Here is a 25,871-nt window from a genome sequence, read left to right as displayed (position 1 = left end):
GTTGGATATTTTAAATTATTTCTACTTTTTCACTGTTGCAAGCCCATGCTTTGAGCATCAGCTCTAAATTCTTATACTCATTAATAGTCTTATAGTCAGACTCATCAGCCACTAAATTTTCTGTGTTTTTTCAGCCATTCACAGCCATCCATGTATGAGGATCTTTCTCCTTTTGGTCTCAAAGGCTGCTCTCTTTGGAGGCCAGGGAGAAAGGGCCCTACTAACTGGTTCTCTTCTCTCCCTCATTAGATGTGCTGTGGGAAGAAGGCAAGGCAGCCTTAGAGCAGTTGCTCAAGTTCATGGTGCACCCCGCTATCTCCTCCATCAACCTGACCACAGCCCTGGGCTCCCTCGCCAATATTGCCCGCCAGAGGCCCATGTTCATGTCTGAGGTGATTCAGGCCTATGAAACCCTGCATGGTAAGTTGGTCCCCTCCTTCTCCCCTTCCCCTGTCCACAGACCAGTCTCCTCTTTTCTGAGGAAATGTGAGCTAGGTAGTGGGCCCATAAGGGATTCATCATCAGTCTAGTAGGTTGTGGACACAGGGAAGGATTCTCTAGGTTAGACATGTATATTTTGGTGGTTGTATGTGACAGAAACTTGGTTCAAAGCTGATTTTCATATTGAGGTATGTGTGGGTGAAATGACCTGGTTGGTGTCTGTGAAGTACTTTAAAATACTCCAGCTCTTCCCTTCTCTCCCCCAAAAAGCAGGGAGGATCGATGTGCCAAGATCGGCAAAATATTGATGGGTACATGGTGATTCATTATACTGTTTTCTCTACTTTTGTGCATGTGTGAAAACTGAAAAGTCTGGGGTTGAGGCATGAGTGTGTGCAGATCATGAATCCCTCTCCGTCTCCTGGCTCTTGTGTGTCTCTTTCCTTGGGGTAGCAAAGATGGTCCCCAGTTGTTACAGGCTTTCATTCCATCTTCTTGGCAACCCCATGGGAGAGAGACTGTCTCTTCCCAATCATTCCAGCAAAGGTCCAAGGGCTCATTGTTTCTGATTGGCCAAGAAGATATTGTGAGCCTATCTCTGAACCAGTCACAATGGCCAGGAGATTGCAGTGTTCTTACTGGCCCTGAGTATCTTGCCCACTTGGACTGAGAATGGAGCCCAGGTGTTTCCCTCAAAGGAAAATGGGAGTGTTGTTGGCTGAGGAAGTGGGAAGGGATGCTGGGCAGGAAAGATTGCAGGCATGCTCTTTCTCTCTGGAACAGGGGAGGCTTACTTGTCAAGGTGATTGTTAGGCATTAGAAAGTCATTCTGGTGTCAGGGACCAACGATGAACTGTTGTGGCAGTTCGGTTGGGACATTCTGGAGGTGATTATAGCCTTCCCCAGAGCAAGCATGTTGGAATTTCCAGACCAGAGATGGAGGGAGATGAGACTATGTTTAATGAAAGGGAGGGTGAGTTTTCTCGTTGTTTTAAGGTTGACTAATACTGAAGGAGACCTCTCAAGGGTTTTGAGTATCAGCTTGTACAGGGGGAAGGCCATACATTAGATCTGAGAGCGAAGGAACTTTTCTAGGAGATGTCTGCCACCACTGCCCAAGCTGGGGCTTGGGAAGTGAGGGTGGCAGGGCCCCATGAGCTCTGTCCACAGCACGAAGTTCTTGCTACTTTCCTCACAGCCAACCTGCCCCCAACGCTGGCCAAATCTCAGGTGAGCAGCGTGCGTAAGAACCTCAAGTTGCACCTGTTGAGTGTGCTGAAGCACCCAGCCTCCTTGGAGTTCCAGGCTCAGATCACCACCCTGCTGGTAGACCTGGGCACACCTCAGGCTGAGATCGCCCGCAACATGCCCAGCAGCAAGGATGCCCGCAAGCGGCCCCGAGACGACTCAGATTCCACGCTCAAGAAGATGAAGCTTGGTGAGCTGAGGAGCTGAGTCAGGCCTGGCAGGAGGTGTTGGCAGGGACTGACCACGTTTGAAATGTCTAATTATTTACAGGAAACTGTAAGCTAAATTTACATTATAAATTATGTTGTATGAATATGGTGACATATAAGAAGTGATATCAAAGTAAAATTACTGAAGAATATAATACACAAGTAATTATGAGTTACTTAAGTTATACAAGAAGGAATAAAATGAAAGTAGTCTCTCTTTCATCCCTCACCCCAAAAGTAACCACTCCACAAGTATTAACACTCAGATTTTCTTTCAGAAATGCCTTGTATGTGTAGAGTTCTCCTTTCCTGTGTTTCATTTATAAATCGAGTCTCTTTTGGAGGTAATTTTTTTTTTTTTTTTTTTTTTTTTTTGGCTGTGCCACAGGGCATGTAGGATCTTCGTTCCGAAACCAGGGATCGAACCCACACGCCCTGCAGTGGAATTGCGGAGTCTTAACCACTGGACCACCAGGGAAGTCCCTGAAGTAATTTTTTAATGGTTGTATTATTTATCAATAGTGTTGACCATGGCAACCTTCCTTACTGTAAAAAAAAAAAAATTTTTTTTAAGTGCTCGTTTGTTTCTAGAACATTTATGAAAGAATCGAGTTTTGGATTTCCCTGGCAGTCCAGTGGTTGAGACTCCGCGCTTCCACTGCAGGGGGTGTAGGTGCGATCCCTGGTCAGGGAATTGGGATCCCATGGCGCAGCCAAAAAACAAAAGAATCAAGTTTTGTTTTCGTTTTTTTTTTTTTTCACTTTGAAAAATAACTTATTTTGATATGAGGAGTGAGGTAAGGATCTATTTTTCTCCCCCTAATTAAGCACACAAAGCAGAGCGTTCTGTACCTTACTTGTTTAGGAATTATCTTGGAGTTTTTTCTATACGTGCACATGGAGATTTGCTGCATCCTTGTCATGGTGGCATAATAGTCTATAGGGTACATGGACCACTTTAACCAGTCCTCCTGTTGGTGGACATTTCATTTGTGTCTATTTTTTTTTTTTTTTTTTTTTTTTTTTTTCTTTTTGCGGTATGCGGGCCTCTCACTGTTGTGGCCTCTCCCGTTGCGGAGCACAGGCTCCGGATGCGCAGGCCCAGCGGCCATGGCTCACGGGCCCAGCCGCTCCGCGGCATATGGGATCCTCCCAGACCGGGGCACGAACCCGTATCCCCTGCATCGGCAGGCGGACTCTCAACCACTGCGCCACCAGGGAGGCCCTGTGTCTATTTTTATAAAGTATGAAGATGGCTGTAGTGCACAGTCTTGCATGCGTGTCGAGTCATGAGACAAGTTCCCAGTAGTGGGATTGATGGGGCAGAGAGCTTATACATTTATTTTTGGCCAACCAGTTTTATTTTTCTATTACTTTAAACTTTTCATTTTTAAATAACTTCGAACTTGCAGATACGTTACAGGAATAATACCGAACACTCCTGTGCACCCTTCGCAAGATGGGGATCACGCATCCCATTTAGTTGTCACATCCCTTGAGTCTCTCAAATCATTTCCTCAGCCTTCTTCTGTTTCATGACCTTGACGTTGTGAAGAGTCCAGGGCAGCTGTTTGGTAGAATGTCCCTCCTCTTGGGTTTCTCTGCTCTTGCCTCCTGATAGGATTCACGTTCTGCACTTTTGGCAAGAACACTGCAGAAGTGATGCCCCGACCTCCTCTGTGTGTTGTGAGGAGGCACATGATGTCGGTTTGTCTCATCGTTGGTGATGGGAATTTGATCTCTTGGTCAAAGTGATGACTGCCGGGTTTCTCTAGTGTAAAGTACCCTTCTTCCCTTTGTAAATAATAAGCTGAGAAGAGATACTTAAAACTATGTAAAATACTAGTTCTGCCTCAAACTTTGTGTGGTTTTGGCATCCATTAATGATTGTTGCCTGCATCTATTATTACTGTAATGGTTATAAAAAGGTTTCTTTCTACATTTATTACTTGGCATTTTGCTGTAAGGAAGAGCTTTCTTTCCTTCTCCCTACTTTATTATTACTGTGGACTTCTGGATTCTTATTTATTCTCTGGGTTATAATCCACTATTGTTGTTATTCATTTTGGTACTCAAATTGCCTTATATTTAGTAGCAGGAGCCTTTGAGCTGGCTCCTATGTCCCTTTAATGTGTCCTGTAAGTTTTTTTGAGCATTTCTTATTTTCTGGCATAACAAGGTGTTCTAGACTCATCGTGTACTTTCCTTACCCCAGCCTTCAATCAGCCGTTTCTCTAAGGAGCCCTGGTTTCTTTCCTTTTCTTTCTTTCTTTCTTTTTTTTTTTTTTTTTCTGATTTCTTTTAAGTAGGGAATAGTTTCAGAAACCACTTTTTCTGATTTCTTTTAAGTAGGGAATAGTTTCAGAAACCAAGATCTGAGCCATGGATGTGTCCATTACTGCTGGGTGCATTTAAATTCTTTTTTTTTTTTTGGCCGTACTGTGAGGCATGCGGGATCCCAGTTGCCCGACCAGGGATCGAACCCATGTCCCCTGCAGTGGAAGCTCAGATTCCTAACCACTGGCCTGCCAGGGAAGTCCCTAAATTCTTGATAGCACTTTTCAAAAAAATCGCACCAGCGTATACAACCCCAGCAGTGTGCGAGTGCCAGTTACCCATTCTTACCAGCCCTGGACATTTGTTAACTCTCTGGGTATAAATGGTATCCTAGGTCTCAGCTTGCTTTTTTGCATGTGTTGGAGTCAGGCTGCATGTTTTTTTTTTTTTTTTTTTTTTTTGTGGTACGCGGGCCTCTCACTGCCGTGGCCTCTCCCGTTGCGGAGCACAGGCTCCGGACGCGCAGGCTCAGCGGCCATGGCTCACGGGCCCAGCCGCTCCGCGGCACGTGGGATCCTCCCAGACCGGGGCACGAACCCGCGTCCCCTGCATCGGCAGGCGGACTCCCAACCACTGCGCCACCAGGGAAGCCCAGGCTGCATGTTGTTTTACATTTATTAGCTACTTGGATTTCTGTGAAGTGCCTGTTCTATTGTGTTGGTCAGCCTTTTTTAACTGAATTGTATGTGCCCTTGGTTAATGCAGGGTATCAACTCTTTGTTACATGAGTTACAAACTTGAAGAGACTGCATAACATTTCATCATATTTTGCCTTAATCTACTTAAATCATTACTCTATTGAACATTCCAGCTTTTCCACTCTTATAAATACAGCTTCAAGGAACGTGTTTGCACACAAAGCCTTCTTTTCTCTAAGGTTCATGTTAGTTTTTTCCCTTGAGCTAGAACCACTGTGCTTGTAGTCACCCAGCCTGTTATTGATAGAAGTTGTGTGCCATCTCTGTACAGTCAGTGTTGCAGTGAATTCTCTGTACATCTTACCTTATCTATATCTGTAAGTTTTTAGGGTAGATATTTAAAAGTGGAATTGCTGTGTTGAAGAGGTGTGCACATTTAAAATACTGACCTACTATCAAACTGCCCTTCCAAAAGGCGATACCAGTTTACATTTCCACAGTTCACACCCCTATTAACAACAGTCACTACTAACCTTTTTGTTTTTTGTCAATCATATAGGCAAATTCGCTGTCTTATTAGGATGTTTTTACATTTTTCTGATTCCTGGTGAGGTTGAGCACTGTTTCAAACGTAGGTGTTTTTAAACAGTAAAGCTCTGTGAACTTATTACTTAACCTTTTTGTCTTTTGGAGCTTACTGTGATCAGCCAGGCTGGTATGGCTTATTCCCATTTCCCAGATGAAGAGAACTAAGGCCTAGGGAGAGGCAGGTAGTTCCCCAGGGTCATATGGCACAAAGGTCTTCATCTGCTGCACTGCTCCTATTTGCTGAGGCTGCCTGGGGGCAGGGACCACTGGGGGTGCCTGGGAGGAGGGGAGGGCTGCTGCCCTCTCTAGAGCCATCATCTTGTCTCCTTCTCTATCCCAGAGCCCAACCTGGGGGAAGACGACGAGGACAAGGACTTGGAGCCAGGCCCCTCAGCGACCTCGAAGGCCTCAGCCCAGATCTCAGGCCAGTCAGACACAGATATCACAGCCGAGTTCCTACAGCCTCTGCTGACACCTGACAATGTGGCCAATCTGGTGAGGATGGGGGGGGGCCATTTCCCACCAGGCAGGGAGGAAGGGTGTCTAGTCTTTTCTCTGCCCCTCCGCTCCACACTGCCCTCCTTTTCCAGATGACATCAGACCTGAAACACTTTTCTGTTTTCAGTATTGGGAGGGTGCGGTCCAGTGGGCCTTCCTCACTTTGGATGGACCTCTTCTTGCATGATCTTTACTCCTTCAGGAGGTTACTTGTCACTGCCCCCCCCCCATCCCCCTTTGGGTTTTCTGAGTCTCCATCTAGACCCACGCACTCGCACTCTCTCTCCTCTCCTTTGCAGGGAGGGTCTGTTAACTGGAGAGTGAACCCCATGACTTGTTTGCTAAGTGGTGTAGGATTGGCATCGGTGAGGTGGGATGACCAGTGTTTTCTTTGGATTTTCAAAGATGACCTGCTTCACAGTGAAAGAACCAGTGGTTTGAGTTGATGAGGGGAGCTGGAGTGGTGGGGTGTCTCACATCAGTCCTCCGGCTGTAGCAGCACTGAGACCTTTCTGTTGGGTGCTCATGGAGAATAAATACCTCTTCCCATGCTCAACAGCAGTCACCATCAGCTTTCCCTTCTCTCTGCCTAGAGCCTCCAAGGGGCTTAGTTGTTGGGTGATTGGGTTGGCGAGACGTTTTCTTTCCAGCTCAGATCTCTTTGGTGAGCTCCGGGCCTGGATATGCGGCCACCTCCTGCATCTTTCTCTCCTTGGGTGTTTCCCAGGCACCTCAGACTTAACATTTCAAAACTAAACTTGTGAAATTTCTCCCGACTCTTCTACAGGCCCGTGGCCCCTCCTGTGTTCTTGGCACACATGCCTCTCGTCCCCACGCCAGAAACTTGGGAGTTAAACTCTTTGCCTCCCCCTCAGCCCGAGTCTTTCCCCTCTTCTCCATTCCCCATGGCCCATGCCCTGTCCAGGCCCTGCCCTTTTCACACAGAGAACCACCTGCTTGTTCCCTGGCTCTGCCTTCCACTCTCCCTGTGGCAGGCAGAGGCATCTTTGTAAAGCACAAGTCATGATGCTCCCCTGCTCAGATCCCTGCCAGGGCTCTTTGTTTCCTTCCAGATAAAACTTAAATTCCACTTGCCTTAGACCGTGTCTGATTTGGCTTCCGTTAACTTGTTGTACCTTATCTATCCCTGTCACACTCCGGGAAATTGTCTTTTTCAAATTATCAGCATGAAGTTCATAAGATTCTTTTATTTTTATAATACCTGCTGTCTCTGTAGTAATGTGCCACCTTTTTGTCCCTAATACTGTGTCCTTCCTCTTTTTTTGTTTATTCTTGCTGTAGATTTGGTTGGTTTCAGTCATTTCAAAGGACTGGCTGTTAAGTTTTGTTGATAATCTTTTGTAACCTTTTCTATTTTATTTCTGCTGTCTTTATTTCTTTCATGTTACTTTCTGTGAATGTTTTTCCCCAAGGTTAAATGCTTGGCTTATTAATTTTCGGTTTTCTTTTCCAGTGTAAGCATTTAAGGATCTGATTTTCCATCTAAGTACCATTGTAGCTGCATCTTACACATTTTGATGTGTAGTTATTTCATTATCTTTCTGTTCTATTATTATTTAAGAGCATGCATTTAAACTTCCAAGCCTGTAGGGAGTTTGAGATTATCTTTTGTTACCAATTCCTGACAGACATGGATGTGCTCTATTAGGATACTGATTTTTTTTTTTTTAAGTCAATTTCTGGTTCATATTATACTGTGTCACTGAACCTCCTTCCACTCACTGGGCAGGGTACCAGCTCTGCTGCCTCTTAGCCTTCCTATACTTGGAATATATTACCCCACAACCCCTCGCTTGCAAGACTTCACTCTGTGTCAGTCTGATTCTGGCCCTTCTCTCAGTTCTCAGCCTATGTGCCACTGCCCCGGGGAGCCAAAGCCATTCCTGGCACCCTTTACTGTGTCCCGTGGCACCCTTTACTACTTCTCTCTTGCACCACACTGCACCAGTACTCGTTTTCTCTCTGACTTGTACAAGAATCTGCGCTCCATGAGAGCAGGCCCAGGTCTGTCCTAGTCACTGCCATTTCGCCAGCATTGGCCTGGGTGTGGAACGAATGTTTGTTGAGTCAATAAGTAAGGGAAGGTTCCTTTTCCTGGGCATCTCGCAGGTCCTCATCAGCATGGTGTACCTGCCCGAGGCCATGCCCGCCTCCTTCCAAGCCATCTACACCCCAGTGGAGTCAGCAGGCACTGAAGCCCAGATCAAGCACCTGGCTCGGCTCATGGCCACACAGATGACGGCCGCAGGACTGGGGCCAGGTGAGTGTCATATGGAGCTGACCAGGGCCAGGAGTTGGCACTGTGGCCACTGGGTTCTCCTAAGTGGAAGAGCACCTCTTTGTAGTGCTGCAAATGGAAAATCATGCGATCTTAGGTGTAAATAGTTACAGGTCCCATAGATACAGGGACCACTCAATAGTTTTAGGCCCTGGGCTTTGAAATCCAGCAGACCTGGGTTTCAGGTCTGAGTTGAACTAGACTACCTCAGCCACTTAATAGCTGTGTGTCTTTGGTCAAGTTACTTAACCTCTCTGAGCCCCAGGTGGTTTCCCATTCTAACAGTACTATTGAGGTATAAATTATGTACAGTGAAACACACAGCTCTTAAGTATACACTTTAGTGAATTTTCACAAAGTGAACACACCAGTGTAGCCACCACCCAGATGGAGAAGGACTGTTACCAGCACTCGGGAAAATTCTTTCTTGCTCCTTTCCAGTCAACACTCAAAGCATCCCCTGTCCAGAGGCAACCACTGTTCTGACTTCTGTCTCCACAGATTAGTTTTTCCTAGTTTTGAACTTCTTAGAAATGGAATCATAGAGCCTGGCTGATTTTGCTCAGCATAAGGTTTTGTTTTGTTTATAAATTTATTTATTTATTTATGGCTGTGTTGGGTCTTCGTTGCTGTGCGGTGGCTTCTCTTGTTGCGGAGCACGGGCTCTAGGCGCACGGGCTTCAGTAGTTGTGGCTTGCGGGCTCTAGAGCGCAGGCTCAATAGTTGTGGCGCACGGACTTAGTTGCTCCGCAGCATGTAGGATCTTCCCGGATGAGGGATCGAACCCGTGTCCCCTGCATTGGCAGGGGGATTCTTAACCACTGCGCCACCAGGGAAGTCCCATCAGCATAAGTTTTTGAGGTTCATCCATGTTGCTGTGTGAACCAAGCGTTTATTTTTTATTGCTCAGTAGTCTTCATTATGTGAATAGGCCACCGTTTGTTTATCCACACTCCTCTGTTGATGGACCTGTGGATTGTTTATAGTTTTTGGCCACTGTGAATAAAGCTGCTGCGAACATTTGTGTACAGGTGTTTTGATGTGCATGTGCCCGCATTTCTCTTGAGTTTATACCAAGGAGTGGAATTGTTGAGTCGTGAGTTTGGGTATGTTCAGTGCTATTCGAAACTGCTCATCAGCTTTCCAAAGTGGCAATACCATTTACTACTCCCACTGGCAGTGAGTGGACATTTCTAGTTTGAGTCTCCGTTGTTGTATGGCAAAATGGGGATGAAAAAGTTACCTGCTCCAGAAAGGCATTTTGCAGATTTAAATGAGTTTTGTGTGTACAAGGCTTAGAGTAGAGCCTGTCTCACAGGAGGTCCTTGGGTGGGAGCAGGTGGGTCTGACATGCCAAGAGCCCGTTTGCTGCCTCCCCCTCAGGCGTGGAGCAGACCAAACAGTGCAAGGAGGAGCCCAAGGAGGAGAAGGTGGCGAAGCCGGAGAGTGTCCTGATCAAGCGGCGCCTGTCAGCTCAGGGTCAGGCCATCTCGGTAGTGGGCTCCCTGAGCTCCATGTCCACCCTGGAGGAGGAAGTGCCCCAGGCCAAGAGGAGGCCAGAGCCCATCATCCCCGTCACGCAACCCCGGTGAGTCCCCTTGCAGGTGTTGGTGCAGGACTAGAGGCCTGGTTCTTTGTGTGTGTGTGACAGACAAAGACAGATAAACAGAGGTCGATCTGGATGAGGGTCTGTCTGATTCCAGAGTCAGTGCCCTAACCACTAAGGCTTAGCTGTTGTTTTCTTTTAGAAAAAACACCCCTTACTTATATCTAAAATTGGGATGGGATGATAGTATCTCTCTCTAAGGATGAGGGAGAATTAAACGAGTTCACAGTGATGGTTGGATGATTAAATCAGATAAGTCTTGGGGTGGACAGTGATCATGATGTAAAAAGCACTTAGCATGATTCCTAGCACGTAGGAAGTGCTACTGGTTGTTGCCATCATCGTCCTCATCATTACCTGCCTTAAAGACCACAGAATCCAGCCAGTCCCTGCCCTGTCCCCAACCGAGGCTTGCTAACAAGGCCCTGCCTGATCTGCTGCCCCTCCAAGCTCTCCATTCCCCTTCCTCCCTCCTCCAGTCACACCAGCCTCTTGGTATTTCTTGAACAGCCAAGCACGTTCCCACTTGAAGGCCTTTGCACCTCCTGTTCCCTCTGCCTGGAAAGCTCATCCTCCACATATTTGTGGATCTTATTCCCTCGTTTCTTCAGATCTCCAATCACAGGTTGCTTGCTCCTTATAGAGGCCTTCCCTGAGATGCTGTTTACAAAACCAAAATAGCATCCTCTCCTTCCCATTACCCTGCATGCTGCCGTGCCTCAGAGTCACAGGGGAGTTGGAGAGACAGTGAGTGGGGTGTCTCTGTGTGTATGGCCTGGGGTGGGCCTGGGCTCCAGAAAGGATGTTCCGAGTCACTATGTCCCTGTCCCTACTCTCCCATGTAGGCTGGCAGGCGCCGGCGGGCGCAAGAAAATCTTCCGTCTGAGTGATGTGCTGAAGCCCCTGACCGACGCCCAGGTTGAGGCCATGAAGCTGGGCGCTGTGAAGCGGATCCTGCGGGCTGAGAAGGCCGTGGCCTGCAGCGGGGCAGCCCAGGTGTGCCTCTGTACCCACCAGCCCATCCTTCCAGTCCCTCTCGCCAGGAGTCTACCTCACATCCCAGCAGAGAGACAGGCCCTGGGGTCAACCTCCATGGCTCCAGATGCCAGCTCTGCCGTTCACTGGCCACTTCTCCAAGCCTTACTCTGTTGTCCCATAAAACGAAGAGATTAGCAGCTCCACACAAGTGACAAGGAGGAAGAAATGTGTGGACATGCATGCACTCTCACTCAGCACAGGGCGGCTGCAAGGAAGAGCCCTGCGAGTGTGGGCTGCCATGATGCTCTTTCTTCCTTGTGGTCGACAGTATTCTTGTTCGTTAGCTTCAGAAATACTTACACACCTGCTTTAAATCCTGATTCTGCCACTTCCTGGGATTGTAACCTCAGTCAAGTGACTTTTTCCCTATTTTTTTGACGTTTATTTTTTTTTTTTTTTTTTTTTTTTTTTTTTTTTTTTTTTTGCGTTACATGGGCCTCTCACTGTTGTGGCCTCTCCCGTTGCGGAGCACAGGCTCCGGACGCACAGGCTCAACAGCCATGGCTCACGGGCCCAGCTGCTCCGCGGCATGTGGGATCTTCCCAGACCGGGGCACGAACCCGTGTCCCCTGCATCGGCAGGCGGACTCTCAACCACTGCGCCACCAGGGAAGCCCCTGACGTTTATTTTTAATTAACCAAATAGTATATGAACATATTCTCTCTGTTAAAAAAATATTTCCAGGCCACAGAGGGCCTGTAAGTCTCCTTTGACCCGCACTGCGTGCCATCCCCTCCACAGAGGCGACCAATGTACAAATGAAGGGAGTCCTTCAAGATCTTTTTCTGTGTACCTAAGTATGTAGATATTACTCCTAGAGATTTAGATATTTATATTTTAGATACATTTTAGATATTTAGATATATGTTAGATATTTGTAATTTCATATATTTACAATTTAGACATTACTCCTAGAAATTTTAGCGATTACTTCTAGTTTTATTCCGTGATGATTAATTTTTTTCTCCCTTTTCATTTTTTTTCTTCCATACAAATGAGACCTACCGAGAATAAGGTTCTTCAGCTTTCCTTCCTCACTTAACACTGGGTCTGCGCTGGGGGTCCCTGAGGCTGGGTGGGAGTAGTTGCAGGGCACCATCGTGGGGTGCCTGGGATTGCCCACCCCCGCGCCAACACAGACCCTTGCTCGCATCAGGTGCGTATAAAGATCCTGGCCAGCCTGGTGACTCAGTTCGACTCAGGCCTGAAGGCCGAGGTCCTGTCCTTCATCCTGGAAGACGTGCGGGCCCGCCTGGACCTGGCCTTTGCCTGGCTCTACCAGGAGTACAACGCCTACCTAGCAGCTGGTGCCACGGGCACCCTGGACAAGTACGAGGACTGCCTCATCCGCCTGCTCTCCGGCCTTCAGGAGAAGCCAGACCAGAAGGATGGGTGAGGGGGATGGCCCTGCACCTTCCTGTCCCCAAGAGTCCCCCCACCTGTGTCCTGCCTTTTCTTTCTAGTTTCTGACCACCTCTGTCTTCATCGGCACCCGAGTCAGTCCTCCACGCACCCATCCCAAGTCCCCCTTCTCTTCCCACTCTCCCCACGCGCAGACAATGTCACCTCACTGTAGGCTCTGGGTCACGGGCCCTGGGCTTGTTTCCCAGCTCTGCTGCTTGCTCTCTGACCTGTGTCACTCACTTCTGGGCCTCCGTTTTCTCATATAATATAGAATAAATAACAGTGCCTGCTTCAGAGTCTTGTTCTGGAGGTTGACTTCTCGCCATCCCCATCTCTTGCCTGAATCAGTTCTGTGGCTTCCTCCTTGTCCTTGACCTCCAGGTTATCCATTCTCCACACAGCAGCGCAGGTGACATTTTATAATGTAAATAACCGTCTTGTTATTCCCCACTAAAAACCTTCAGTTGTCCTCGAGATAAAATGCAACTTTCTTACTATGTTTTATGAGACCTTGTGTAATCCGATCCCTACCAACTTCTTTAGCCTCCTTTCTTACCTCTCTGCTTTTCCCTGCCCCCAAACTTTAACCGCACTGGCCTTCAGTCTTCTGTGCCTCAAACATGATGAGTTCAGGGCTTGGCACTTACTGTTCTCTCTACCTGGAATGCTGTCCCCCTACTCCTTGCATGGCTGGCTCTTTCTCATCTGCCAGCATTGACTAAAGTATCATCTCAAAGCAGCCTTTCGTGGTCACCACGTCTAAAATAGCAATACCCTTTCCCAGCCCCTATCATTCCGTCCCATTGCTGTATTAAACAAGCTAGAAATCCCCATTTGACAAAGGGGAGAAACTGAGTTTCAGAGAGGCAGTCTCTGCCCAAGACACCCACCTGGCAGCGTTTGAACCCTGCTCTGTTGCCTCCAAAGCTTGTACCCAGGGGGTTGAGCGAGCTTTCTGTGAGGAGGGGGCCCTGCCAGCTATGAGCTGCGGTCAGCAGGATGGGGAAACCAGGGGGCCCCTTCTCTGCAGCCGTTCACTGTCCCTCCCTCTCTGGAAGGATCTTCACCAAGGTTGTACTGGAGGCGCCGCTGATCACTGAGAGTGCCCTGGAGGTGATTCGCAAGTACTGTGAGGATGAGGTGAGGACGGGCGGCACATCTCCCTGCGTCCCCAACACTGTGGTGCGGGCAGGAGCCCTGCTTGTTGCAGCCTGTGGCGGGGGGTTCTGTGAGGGACCAGTAGCTTTTGTCTAGGACCAGATCCGACTGGAGCGAGGGAGACACCCCAAAGGCACACTGCGGGTGCCTTCAGCTCTGGTTCCCCTCCTTTCTGCTGCAGAGTCGCACCTACCTGGGCATGTCCACTCTTCGAGACCTGATCTTCAAGCGCCCGTCCCGCCAGTTCCAGTACCTGCATGTTCTGCTAGACCTCAGCTCCCATGAGAAGGACAAGGTGATCCCCCGTTGCCCTTTGCTGGGTTACACTCAGTCCTTCCTCTGTCCCAAGTAACCAGCCCAGTCTTTTCCACATTCCCCTGAAAGTTTCTGGGCCTAATGTCCTTCTTGCAACAATTTTTTGTGGTGGTGGTTGTTTTTCCATTTACGATGGCACGAGGCTGCTTAGAACATACACACATATACACTCACCACCTCCCAGGAAAGGCAGTCCCATTTTCGCTCTTATTCCACCCGTGTTGGTGCGCCCCTCTTAAGGTCTGGTGGTGTGCTGGGACCTGGGGGAGCACTGACCAGGAGGGGAGCCATTGTAGCCCACAGTGTGTTCAGTGCCAGGAGTGGAGTAAGGTGTGTGGTGGCGGAACCCTGGAGGCTGAGGAAGGGAGGTGGTCTAAGGAAGGCTTCTGGAGGAGGGGTCGTGTGAGCCAAGACCTGAAATGAGTAGACGGGTGTGCCCTGGACGGAGGGAACAGCGTGTGTGCATGTGTGTGATTGAGAGGGCCCTCGGTCCACCCTGCTCCAGCCTCCTGCCAGCTCCTTTCTGATGTCTTGTGTCCATTCATTCAGCAGACCCTCACTGCACACCCTGGCTCAGCGCTGTGGTGCTTTTGGGGACAAATCACTGCCCCAGACCAGGCCCTGTCCTCATGTCTCCCAGCAGGGAGTGTCTGAGTGAAACAGGATACAGCCAGTGACAGGCATGCCAGGCAGTGGGAACCTTTTGTGCCAGGTCTCAAAGCCAGGGAGAACACTGTTACTTTTGAGGAACTGAGGAAAACTCCTTCTGGTTGGAGTATAGCAAGCAAGGCGAGAACGATAAGAGATGGGGCTGGGCAGGTAGATGGTGAGGTGGTGCAGGGCCCTGAGGTGGGCCAGGAAACCTCTCTCCCAAGCCGGTGACGAGCCTTGGGCACAGGTAACTCAGCCCAGCTGGGCCTCTCTCAGACTTCGGCTTGTTTTCACACTGGTGCTGCCAAGCTCAGAACAACTGTCTTCCCCTCCACCATCTTCCCCCACTCTCTCCTCAGGTGCGTTCCCAGGCCTTGCTATTCATCAAGCGCATGTACGAGAAGGAACAGCTACGAGAGTATGTGGAGAAGTTTGCCCTCAACTACCTACAGCTCTTGGTCCACCCCAACCCGCCATCTGTGCTCTTTGGAGCCGACAAGGACACAGGTTTGGTGCAGGCTCTTCAGGGGTGTATTGAGCACCCGCTGTGTCTCAGGCTTTGGGCTGGGTCTTGGGGACAGAGCTGGATCTAAGCTGAGCCCGGCCCAGCCTGCTAGAGAGGACAGCCAGACAGTAATAACCAGAACGAGCAGGCCTCAGGTGGCGAAACTAGGAGTCTGTGGAAGCCCAGAGGGAGCGCCTGACCCAGCGTGAGGGGTCGGGGAGAGCATCCTGAAGGAGGAGACAGGTGGGCTGAAAGCCGAGGACAGGGAGAGCTGGACACTGATGGGGCTCCAGGAAAGGCCAGGCAGGATCATCGCAGGCCAGTTTCCTCAGCAAAGCTCTGCGTCCTCCAGAATTGCAGACAGGGAGACCCGGGCCCCAGGGGAAGGGACCATTAAATTGGAAGGTTCAGGCTGTGGCAGGAAGCACAGGGCCTTCGAGGAGCACAGGAGCCCTGGTGCAGCCTGGGTGCCAGGAAGGCTTCCCAGGAGACGTACTGGCTATGTGAGACCCGGAGGAGGAGGTACAGAAAGAGGAGTTGGCCAGCAGTGTTCTAGGCATCAGAGCAGCACGTGCAAAGGCTCCACAGTGGGGGCCCTGGGGGACTGTCAAAAGTAGGGTGTAACCAGAGCACACAACCCCAGAGGCAAGGCCACCCTGAACAGGATCTGGCAGGTAGAGCAAGGTGAGGAGCTGGGGGTTTATCCTGAGGGCATAGGACAGTCGTGGGAGCACTGAGCAGGGGAGGGACAGGGTCAGAACTTGGAAAGATCTCTCTCACCGCCTTGTGGAGTGGTGGTCAGAGGAGGCCAGATGGGAATTGAGTGCAGAGACTTCTGAAAGGGGAGCAGTCCTGGTTCCACCCCATTTCCCAGATGATTGGCTTCCTGCCCAAACAGTTTGCTTCCCAGGCCCAGCTCCCTTATGTGCCTGTCCCCCAAGAAGAGCCAGATGCTGGGGGTGGGAGGGGAGTGGGGCCGCCCTGATCTTCACCCCCTGCCCTATTAGAGGTGGCAGCGCCCTGGACTGAGGAGACAGTAAAGCAGTGTTTGTACCTCTACCTGGCCCTCCTGCCTCAGAACCACAAGCTGATCCACGAGCTGGCAGCCGTGTATACTGAGGCCATCGCTGACATCAAGAGGACAGTGCTGAGGGTCATCGAACAGCCGGTGAGGCCCCTGAGCCCACCAGGCTCTGCCCACCCATGGGTGGGGCTCAATCCCCAGCTCCAGCCCTTCCCCTGGTATATTCTCCTTGTGTGTGCTAAGCACTAAGGGTTGTCACCCCAGGCTGAGCAGCTGTGTCACTTGCGGGTGGTCCACACTTCCATCTGCTCCTGAGAAGACAGCAGGGTAGCCCCGCAGTTAAGAGCCTAGAGTTGGACCTAGGTTCACATTCCGCCTCTCACTTTCTCACTGCATAAACTTGCACCCTTCAGTTAAAATGGGAAAGATAATTCAGTCCCCGAAGCTTGTTGGAGGGATTCCGTGACCTCATGCATGTAAACATCTGTGTCACTTATCATTTATGAGCTGTCCTTCCCCTGCCTTGCTGACGGGAATCTTTAGTTGTCACTGCCTAAGTCCCTCCTGCTCCTCTCTGGAACCCCAGGGTCACCCACAAGAGAAGCATCTCAGTTACAGACTGGCCCCTAAAATTCAGAATGTCTACCGTTCCGATTTGTAGCTGGGTTTGAAACTACTTTTTCATATCTCTATCCCTGACATTTTATTACTGAGAATTTCCAACATAAACAAAACGAGAAAGTGTGGTACATTAATTCCCACATACCCACCCCCCAGATTCAACAGTGTCTTTACCTGTAATGTGGGGGTAATAGGCTCGGTGTGAGGAAGAAGCAGATTCTTCTCCCCATTCTCAATGTGAGCCCACCAGACTCTGAGCTCTTCGAGGGCAAAGACTGGCAGTTCCACTTGGAATTGTAAAGATTTATGGGGCAAAGGAAGGCATGAACCCTTGAAGCCTGGCCCTCCGCTCCCGGTGTTTGGCGTTTGTGGTGGGTTGGGGGGAAGCCTGCAGAAGCAGCAGCAGGTCGAGCCCTGATCTGAGCACGCAGCCAAGCCAGGGCCCTGGCAGTCACAGAGGTGGGTGAGCAGGGGTGCCTACAGAAGCCAGAGAAGTCTTCACCGAGGAACTGAAGGACAGGTTGGGCGCTAAAGCTCAGGTTGAGTCAGAGATGGCAGAGAGAAGGCACGGTCTGCCTAGAAGGGCAGCATGGGTGAAGGCTCAGGAGCTGCAGGAAGCCTGTGCCTGTGCGAGATTGGGTGGAAGAGACGGAGATGCTTCTGCCCAGCCCTGCCCCCGCTTCCCCCCACTTCTGTGAACCCTGTCACCAATACTTTTTTCCCGTTTTATTGAGATATAATTGACATATAACATCTTAGTTTAAGGTATACAACAGTGATTTGATATATGTGTATATGGTGAAATGATTATTACAATAAGTTTGATTTACATCCATCACCTCACAGAATTAACGATTTTTTTCTAATGAGAACTTTTAAGATATACTCTCTCTCTCAACACGTCTTACTCCCGAGTCCCAGCCTCCACCCTGCCCCCGACACCTGGGCCTCCCCGAGCTCTCACCCTGGGCCCCTCATCGTCCTCACATCGCCTAGCCCCTTCCCCGGGCCTTCCCTGTCATTCCTCTCTCTACATCTAGATCCGAGGAATGGGCATGAACTCGCCCGAGCTGCTCCTGCTGGTGGAAAACTGTCCCAAGGGGGCAGAGACACTGGTCACACGTTGTCTGCACAGCCTCACGGACAAAGGTGCCCCCTGGGACCCTACCTTTCATCCTTTTCTCCCATTGCCCAGGTCTTCCCTACTTCCCCTTCCCCGGACCTGGGGATCAGAGCTGCTGGGTCCCCAGATGCTTGGCCCTCTTGTGAGTCTCCCCATCCTTGGGCCTCAGTTTCTCCATGTGGAAGAGTGTATTGCTAAATGCACTTGAGGAAGCAAGGGGCCAAGGACTTCTGCTCTGAAATCGAGTTGCCCCTCCCTGCCCCTCCCACATACCCACCACCATTTCTCCTCCTCCTCGGAGCTCACCTTCACCCCACCGCCCCCAACACCTGTGCTTCCTGCTCCTTCTACCTGCAGTCCCACCCTCCCCAGAGCTGGTGAAGCGGGTCCGGGATCTCTACCACAAGCGACTGCCCGACGTCCGCTTCCTCATCCCTGTGCTCAATGGGCTGGAAAAGGTATGGAGCTGGATGCCTCGATGCCCCCACTGGGGAGGACGTGGCAGGGCAGGGGCGGGGAGGAGGTAGGCACCCAGGTGCCCATGTCACATGCTTGTAAACACATTCTGGGGCTTGTCTGGGTCAATCTCAACTTTGCAAGCCGCTCCCCTCTCTGAGCCTCAGTTTCTTCCTCTGTCAAGTGAGTGTCACAGTGATCCACCCCCCCCACCCTCCTCGCCGCCCCCCCCCATACCAAGATTGTCCTGAGGCCTAAATGTAGCCACAGAAGCAGCACTCTTCCTAGCATAGGAAGCACCTGCCCTTGAGGATGTGCATCCCCTGCCCATGCTCAGTCTTGTTCCTAACAGGCTGTGGGACCTTGGGTGAGCCTCCATCTCCTCCACTTGCAGGAGGAATCACTGAGCTGGCCCAGGGGGCTCAGATGGGGGTTGATGAGGCTGGGGCTGAGTCGGGCCCAGTGAGTTGGGAAAGCTCAGCCTTAAGGGACCAGAGGAGGTGAGAGGAGGAAAGCACTGAAGGGACTTGGTGAGGCCAGAGCTTGCCCCCCACCTCCCCAGGGTGAGCAGTGGGGAGGCTTGTTTGGAGGGGGTGGGTGGGTGTATCTGACCTGCCTCCCCTGCCTTGCCCTTGTAGAAGGAAGTGATCCAGGCCCTGCCAAAGCTCATCAAACTCAACCCCATAGTGGTGAAGGAGGTCTTCAACCGCCTGCTGGGCACCCAGCACGGTACGTGATGTGCTCTCCTCCCCACCAGCGGCCAGCTCAGCCCTGGCCCTCATATCCCTCCCCCGTGGCACCCTGTGCCCCAGCCCCCCCAGGAGACCCCACCTCAGGTGGCAGGAGGAAGGGGTCCCGGAGGTGAGATGTGGAATGCTGGGGGAGGGATGCCATCTTTAGAGAGGAAGGGGTGGGGGCTCATCTTGCTCTCTGGGGCTACCGTCCAGACTTGGGACATCTCAACGTCTATCCCAAAGCTCCCAGGTCACCCTCCTGTGATACATGGATGATGGTTTCAATCCACAGTGGGGACAAAATTGTGGAATTGAGGTCTGACTCTCTATAAGCGTCTTCCCTTCTAGGACCCAACTACTCTTCCTCAAACATGGGCTCCACTCCTGCCCTTCCTTAGCTCTTGCCTGAACCCCTCCAGCTGTGGGTGAGGGGTCTTTGTTTGACCTGGTCAAAAAGAAAGAAAACTTCCAACCTAGAAAGACCACCAAGTGGCATAGGGTAGATTCCTCACCCCTCACCCCAGTGGCTGGAGCTAAGGAGGGTGGAGGCTGTCTGTTCCACATGTAATCTGGTGATTTAAAACATACACACAAGAGTGACTGGGACCCTCAAAACCCCACCAGAAGACTGCCATCTCCCCCAGCCTCCTCCGCTGTGGCATTCAGTTCAAGAACTGTTTGCAAGTCTGTTGCCTGCCCCAGCCTTTCCTGTCCAGCGAATTCCCCTCAGTATCTGTGCTGTGCTGGGCACCTGGGATGAGCTCGTCCTAGCTCTGCCCTCATGGGTGCCCAGCCTGGGGCAAGTGTGGGGGAGAGCAGCCGAATCACACTAGACGTTGCCCTAACGAGGGTAGGAGCCCAGTGCTGGGGAGGAGGAGAGCACAGCGAAGGCCTCTGGTGATGCCTCCGGTTGTGAAGGACGGCTTTCCAGCTGCTGTCTCCTTCAGGCCCCTCTTGCGTTCTCAGTCTCCTCCTTCCGCTACTTCAGCCCTTTGTACCCCTAATCCCAGAGGGTGCCTGTCTTCATTCGCCGCTCCCCCCAGTTTGGGGGACTTGGACCTGTTTCTTAGGCCTCCATACTGTCTCCTCCACCTCCCCGCCACTCCCACCTGCTGCAGGTGAAGGGAACTCAGCCTTGTCCCCCCTGAACCCTGGAGAGCTTCTCATCGCATTACACAACATCGACTCCTCGAAGTGTGACATGAAGTCCATCATCAAAGGTGAGGCGTTCCCCCCAAACCCCCTTGAGTGGTCTGGCCACTTCGGACCTGGGGAAGAACCCAGTCGCCCACGTGCCCCTGCTGGAATCTGCCAAGTCGGAGATTATGCCACCTGCAGCCCCATCTCAGAGCTCCGGACACCCACCCTCGTTGCTTTCCCTCCCTCCCCCCTTCTGTCCTTCCTTTCTCCCTCCCCCCACCTAAGGAACTGATGCACCCACTGTGCACTGACACACAGTAGTCCTCAGGATGGGTGGGGAGCCCCTCCCTCCCAGCACCAGCCTGAGAAACTAACTAAGCAGAGCCCTTGGCCAAGCTGGGCAGATGCACAGCCGGCAGAGCAGACAGAGTGCACCAGGACAGTTGTTGGACCAGGAGTCTAGTCTGGCCTCCAGTTGAGACCCGAGAGTGTGCCTCCACGGCAGGGGAGTTGGTGGCAACCTGGTGGGCTCACCACAGTTAGCAGTTTCATAATAGCTGCTGTCGCTGTTTACCTAGCACTTACTCTGAGCCAGGCTTTCCTCAGCACCTTACAGGCCTGCCTGCCAATCCACACCACTCTTTACCTGGTAAGTATGCTGACTTCCGTTTTGTAGACGAAACGGAAGTTCCAGAGAGGTTAAGTAACTTGCTCAGGGCCACATAGAAGCTAAGTGGTATAGTGCAAAAAAACAGAATCTGAAGTTGGGTGGATCTGAGTTGGAAACCCGGTCCTGCTGGTTCCTCCTGCAGATGGCATCCTGGGTCCCAGGGCTGCCTCCTGTGGGACAATCTCTCTCCCTCAGCTCTCCCCAGTGCTCCCTTCCACTTCCTCCCTGAAAGAGGTTCCTGGTCCAGAAGCCATGCTTTCGCCCAGAGGTGGAAGCGCTTACTGTCCCCTGCTCTTCTCGGAAGACAACTGTCCTTTGCTTCCCCCTCTCTCCTTTAAAAGCGGGGAGGGGTGTTTCCCTCCTTGCCACTTAGTTTCATGTCTAGCCTGAAGTAGCTTCTTCAGTGACTTATTTCCTAGTCTTCCTCAGCAAATTCTCTCCAACTTTTAGGTCAGGAGAGGAGCTTATGAAAATTTTAAACACGCTACAACGGAGAAGGAACTAAGGCCTCTAGTGGAAGCAGTAAAGTGAAAAGTGTCTCAAAGCTGAGACTCCAGGAGTAGTCTTTTTACATGCCCTGGCCCCTTAGATGGTCTCTGGAAAGTTAGGAGCCCGTTCCCAAGGACGGTGCCCTCACATGATTTTGTGTACAATTTGAGAGTTTCGGATTATGCTAGTATGGCCTGATTCTGGAACTGCAGAGCTGATCCTGGCTGGGTCTGGTGGTTTGGGGGAGGGGGCCTGGTCAAGAGATGCGGTCAGGTGGTAACCGTGTAGGCCCCGCCCACCCCTGCCACCTCACTAAAGCCCATTCATGGACCCAGATTTAGTCTCTGATCTTATACGTGGGAACCAAGGCCCAGAGAGAAAAAGGGCTTTCGCACAGGTCACACACGAAGCCAGCGACCAGGCCCTGGAGATGTCAGCAAGTCCTGGCCTTTAGAACCCCACGTGTTTCTTCCTACAAACCCAGGCCCACACGGAGCCTCTATATTGGTGAGCTCTTGGCAACCCTTCACCTGGTCACCCTACCGGCTGTTCATCCCCAGCATGCAGTCCAGTCAGTTCCCAGAGCACGCTTCTCTGCCCAGGCACCAGTGCTTTTCTCAGTTGCACTAGTAACCCTACTTGACTGTAAGCTCCAGATCCAAAGTCCAGTACAAAGTCTAGTCCTGTTCTGGGCCCCAGTGGAATCCCCAGTGCCTAGCAGTATAAGCAGTCATTCCTGGCATTCACTCTCCCCTTAAACCACCCTTTTTCTCTGGTGAGTTTTTCTACAACTGGACCTGTCCAGTGGACTGGTTCAGTGATTAAGAAAACTCACTGAGCACCTCTGCTCAGTCCTTCGCTGGGCAGTGCTGAGGATACAACAGGGATGGGGACAGTCCTGGCCTTGCCCTGCTGGGGCTCACAGGCCATCCCCAGAGTAACAGTCTAAAATGAACAGGACTGGGACAGGGGGCCCAGAGCGGCCACTGACTCTCCCTTGTATGGGACGTTACGGGGGGCTTCCTGGAGGAGGGGACACCTGAGCTGAGGCCACAGAAGGATGAATAGGGGTGAGGTAACAGGAGAGATCCCAGAGAAAGGAAGAACGTTTGCAGAGGCCAGGAGAGATGCTGGCGTGGCCTGGTTCTGGAAGTGCAGAGCGCACCCTGGCTGGATCTGGCGGTTTGGGGGAGGGGGCTTGGTCAAGAGATGAGGTCAGGCTATAACCGTGTAGGCCCTGCCCACACAGGGTCTCTCATAGGCCACAATTCAAGTTTGGACTTGCTCACTTAAGGGCCTGTGGGAGGTACAGGGTCAGGTTGAGCTTTTGAAAGACCCCTCAGGCTGCTGTATGGAGGGTGGATTAGAGGGGGGGTGAGAGGCCCAGGAGGAGGCTGAGGTGTAGCTGACGGGGAGGAGAGGGAAGAGGGTTGATTTTGGAGGCTTTTAGGCAGAGCAGGCAGAAGCCAGCAGCTACCTAGAAGGGAGGAGGAGGAACAGCCTTGGGTTCTGACAGGTCCTCTTGCATTTTGTTCACCTTCTACTGTCCCTTCTGCTCTTTCAGCCTAGATATCCTCACTACCCTGCCTCCAACCTCCTCCCTACCTGTAATGCCTCCATCCTCCCCCTTTTCCTTATAGGAGCCCCCCACCCCTCATTCTTTATAGGCACCCACCCCTGTTCTCCATTAGCCTCTCAAGTGTTGGGGGTCTCTTCTAGCTCAATAAAAACTTCCTGGTTGACAGACTCACATGGCAAGTGGTGTTTGGGGAAGAAGGGTTTCAGAGGCAGTTCCTGGAGTCTCCCCATTAACACAATGGATCTGAGCACCACTGACTTTGGGGTACCACAACCCACTCCTGGGGGAACAGACCCCAGGGCCTGCCCTGGTCTGCCTGCCTTCGTGGGTGCTTGTGTTGTACCAGCCCTCCTTGGGCCCTTCCTGGCACTGGGTGCTGAGCTGGGGAGCTCATCGTATGCCCAGACATCCTCCTCTCACCCCTCTCTCATTACTCTGTGGACCGTGCCCTCCGCGTAATCCTACACCTGGTAACACCTGAGCACCAGCACAAGCCCTCATGCACTGGGTTGAGAGTGGGCAATCTCTTGACCAGCCTGCTGGTGGAGACCATCTCTTCTGTCTCCTATGGGATTACTTATGGAAGTTAAAGCTGTTTCCCTCTCCAGTAGGGGTGGAGGTGCCATGGCACACCAGTCAAGCCAGAATAGGTCCCCAGGGGTTGGCAATATATCTTTCTCACCTCACCCTTTCTGGGGGTTGTCCCCAAAGAGAGAGGGCCAAAGTCTTCCCACTCTGCCCAGTGGGGCTTCTAGGAGATGGAAGTGTCTTTTCCCTTAGACCCAGCTCCCCGGCTTTCCAAGGACCAGGCCACAGTGTCCCCTTAGAAGGAGACCTTCTGCTGGGTGGGGAAAGTCTGTCTTGCCTGGAGCTTCAGGAAGTCAGGGCTGGGTCTCCCCTCACACGGGCAGATAATGGGGCTGAGGTTCTCCAAGGGGTGGGGCTCCCACTTCCCCGGGGGCAGCTGGGCAAAGGGGACAGGCCCCCTCTCCGCCTCCTCACAGCCACCAACCTGTGCTTTGCGGAGCGGAACGTGTACACGTCGGAGGTGCTGGCCGTGGTGATGCAGCAGCTGATGGAGCAGAGCCCCCTGCCCATGCTGCTCATGAGGACCGTCATCCAGTCCCTGACCATGTACCCCCGCCTGGGGGGCTTCGTCATGAACATCCTTTCCCGCCTCATCATGAAGCAGGTAACCCACCCCTGACTACCCCAGTCTCCCAAGCAGGGGACTGCAGCAGGACACACTACAGACAGACGTGAGGCAAAACCCCAGGCTTTTCCAGCCTGCTTGGCCCCTACCCCAAGGGAGCCATGATGCAGAAAGTAAGCTCTACCAAGACAGCCAGCTTCTTTGCCCTGCCCTCTGCTGAGACAATACAACCTTTTAGGGGTCACTGAGTCAGACAGGTATAGGGTGGCAACGTGACGAGTGAGGGCTCTTGGGTGGTAGGAGCAAGCAGAAGGCTTCAGGGGGTGCACGTCCCAGGAGAGGTATGGCCGCCCCTTGTCCCCCACCACTGTGCACCCAGCCAGGATGCGTACTAGGGCTGAAAGATGGTCCCGTTTTTCAGGAGGAGCTAGAAATTGTTTTTAGAAATACCATGATGAAACCAAAAACAAACCCCATACACAAGCCTTCAGACTGGATTTAGGCCACAGGTTGCTACTTTGCAACATCTGGCTTAGAGGTTAAGTGCAGATTCAGACAGACCTGGGTTCAGTTGTTGGTTCTACCCCTTGGCGCCGTACCTGTGTGACCCTGGACCAGTCCCCGCACCTGGGCCTCGTAGGTTTTGCAGGGCTAATGTCGCCCTCTAGAGGCTGCTGTGAATGACATGAGGCGGTGCCATCTTGGCAAGGTCTTTCTCCCAGTTTCTGGGGTGGCTGGCGGCCTGCAGGCCCCCTGATGACTGCTCCCTCCCCGCCTGGTCCAGGTGTGGAAGTACCCCAAGGTGTGGGAGGGCTTCATCAAGTGCTGTCAACGCACCAAGCCCCAGAGCTTCCAGGTCATCCTGCAGCTCCCACCCCAGCAGCTGGGTGCCGTCTTTGACAAGTGCCCGGAGCTCCGGGAGCCCCTGCTGGCCCACGTCCGTTCCTTCACCCCCCACCAGGTACCCCAGGGTGTGGGGTGGGTGGCCCCATGGGTCCAGCCCTGGGGGACTGGGTGGGATGGGCAGAGGGGAGCCCTGTACTACCCTGAAGGTCTGGGCCTCTGTGGGTCAAGGACACCAAGGATCTGGGTGAGGTGGGGTGTCTCTGGGTCAGAGCTGTCCGCAGCGCCCCCATCCTGCTCTTCCCCTAGCAAGCACACATCCCCAACTCCATCATGACCATCCTGGAGGCCAGCGGCAAGCAAGAGCCAGAGACTAAGGAAGCACCTGCCGGGCCCCTGGAAGAGGTGAGGGCCTGCAGCCCCCTCCCCAAGCCAGACAGGCCCCGTCCCCTCCTCCTACCCACTCCAGCCATCTCTCTGCCGGGGCTTCTACTGAAAGGAACTGGGGGTGGAGAGACGGCTGCCCCTTACTCCCTATGCCCAGTCTGCTGTCTTCTTAGGATGGTTTCTGCCTTCTTTCCCACCAACCTCATGAGAGCAGCCTAGGTCCTAGGTCCCACCTGTCCCTGAGCTTTTGTGTATCCCTCCGCACCCCCAGGATGACTTAGAGCCCCTGGCCCTGGCACCGCCCCCGGCCCCCCGCCCCCCTCAAGACCTCATCGGCCTGCGGCTGGCCCAGGAGAAGGCCTTAAAGCGGCAGCTGGAGGAGGAACAGAAGCTGAAGCCTGGGGGAGTGGGAGCCCCCTCCTCATCTTCCTCGTCGTTGTCCTCTTCCTCGGCCCGGCCAGGCCCTCTCCAGCCGGAGGAAGCCATTGATTTCCGGGAGGAGGGGCCTGAGTGTGAGACCCCGGCCATCTTCATCAGCATGGATGATGACTCGGGGCTGACTGAAGCTGCACTGCTGGACTCTAGTCTTGAGGGACCCCTACCTAAGGTAGGGCTGACAACCTCAGAGCAACAGAGGACGAGAAAGATCAGGGGCCTGGGGTTACGTGTGTGTGCCGAGTGCCCAAGGCGGGGAGGGTGCAGAAAGGGTACGGCCTG

General features: G+C 52.2%; 1 protein-coding gene across 3 annotated transcripts in view; it reads left to right on the top strand.

Moving 5' to 3' along the window:
- The window catches only part of SYMPK (symplekin scaffold protein), a 36,364-nt gene that overhangs the window by 10,185 nt on the left and 308 nt on the right, over nt 1-25,871 (top strand). The window contains exons 8-26 of one of the 3 annotated variants that reach the window (XM_081217299.1): nt 250-420; nt 1,640-1,879; nt 5,802-5,956; nt 8,090-8,240; nt 9,642-9,846; nt 10,710-10,860; nt 12,059-12,231; nt 13,365-13,446; nt 13,646-13,759; nt 14,790-14,937; nt 15,943-16,103; nt 17,621-17,729; nt 18,061-18,161; nt 18,798-18,888; nt 20,012-20,113; nt 23,776-23,963; nt 24,709-24,885; nt 25,077-25,172; nt 25,426-25,761. In XM_081217299.1, coding sequence (XP_081073425.1) covers nt 250-420; nt 1,640-1,879; nt 5,802-5,956; nt 8,090-8,240; nt 9,642-9,846; nt 10,710-10,860; nt 12,059-12,231; nt 13,365-13,446; nt 13,646-13,759; nt 14,790-14,937; nt 15,943-16,103; nt 17,621-17,729; nt 18,061-18,161; nt 18,798-18,888; nt 20,012-20,113; nt 23,776-23,963; nt 24,709-24,885; nt 25,077-25,172; nt 25,426-25,761 — 2,951 coding nt within the window. Of the gene's footprint in view, nt 1-249; nt 421-1,639; nt 1,880-5,801; nt 5,957-8,089; nt 8,241-9,641; nt 9,847-10,709; nt 10,861-12,058; nt 12,295-13,364; nt 13,447-13,645; nt 13,760-14,789; nt 14,938-15,942; nt 16,104-17,620; nt 17,730-18,060; nt 18,162-18,797; nt 18,889-20,011; nt 20,114-23,775; nt 23,964-24,708; nt 24,886-25,076; nt 25,173-25,425; nt 25,762-25,871 lie in introns of all 3 variants that reach the window. The other 2 variants (XM_081217298.1, XM_081217300.1) reach the window with 2 other exon arrangements.

This window comes from Mesoplodon bidens, assembly GCF_964165515.1.
Source record: "Mesoplodon bidens genome assembly, chromosome: 18".
NCBI lineage: Eukaryota > Metazoa > Chordata > Mammalia > Artiodactyla > Ziphiidae > Mesoplodon > Mesoplodon bidens.
This window is presented reverse-complemented; position numbering and strand designations above follow the sequence as displayed.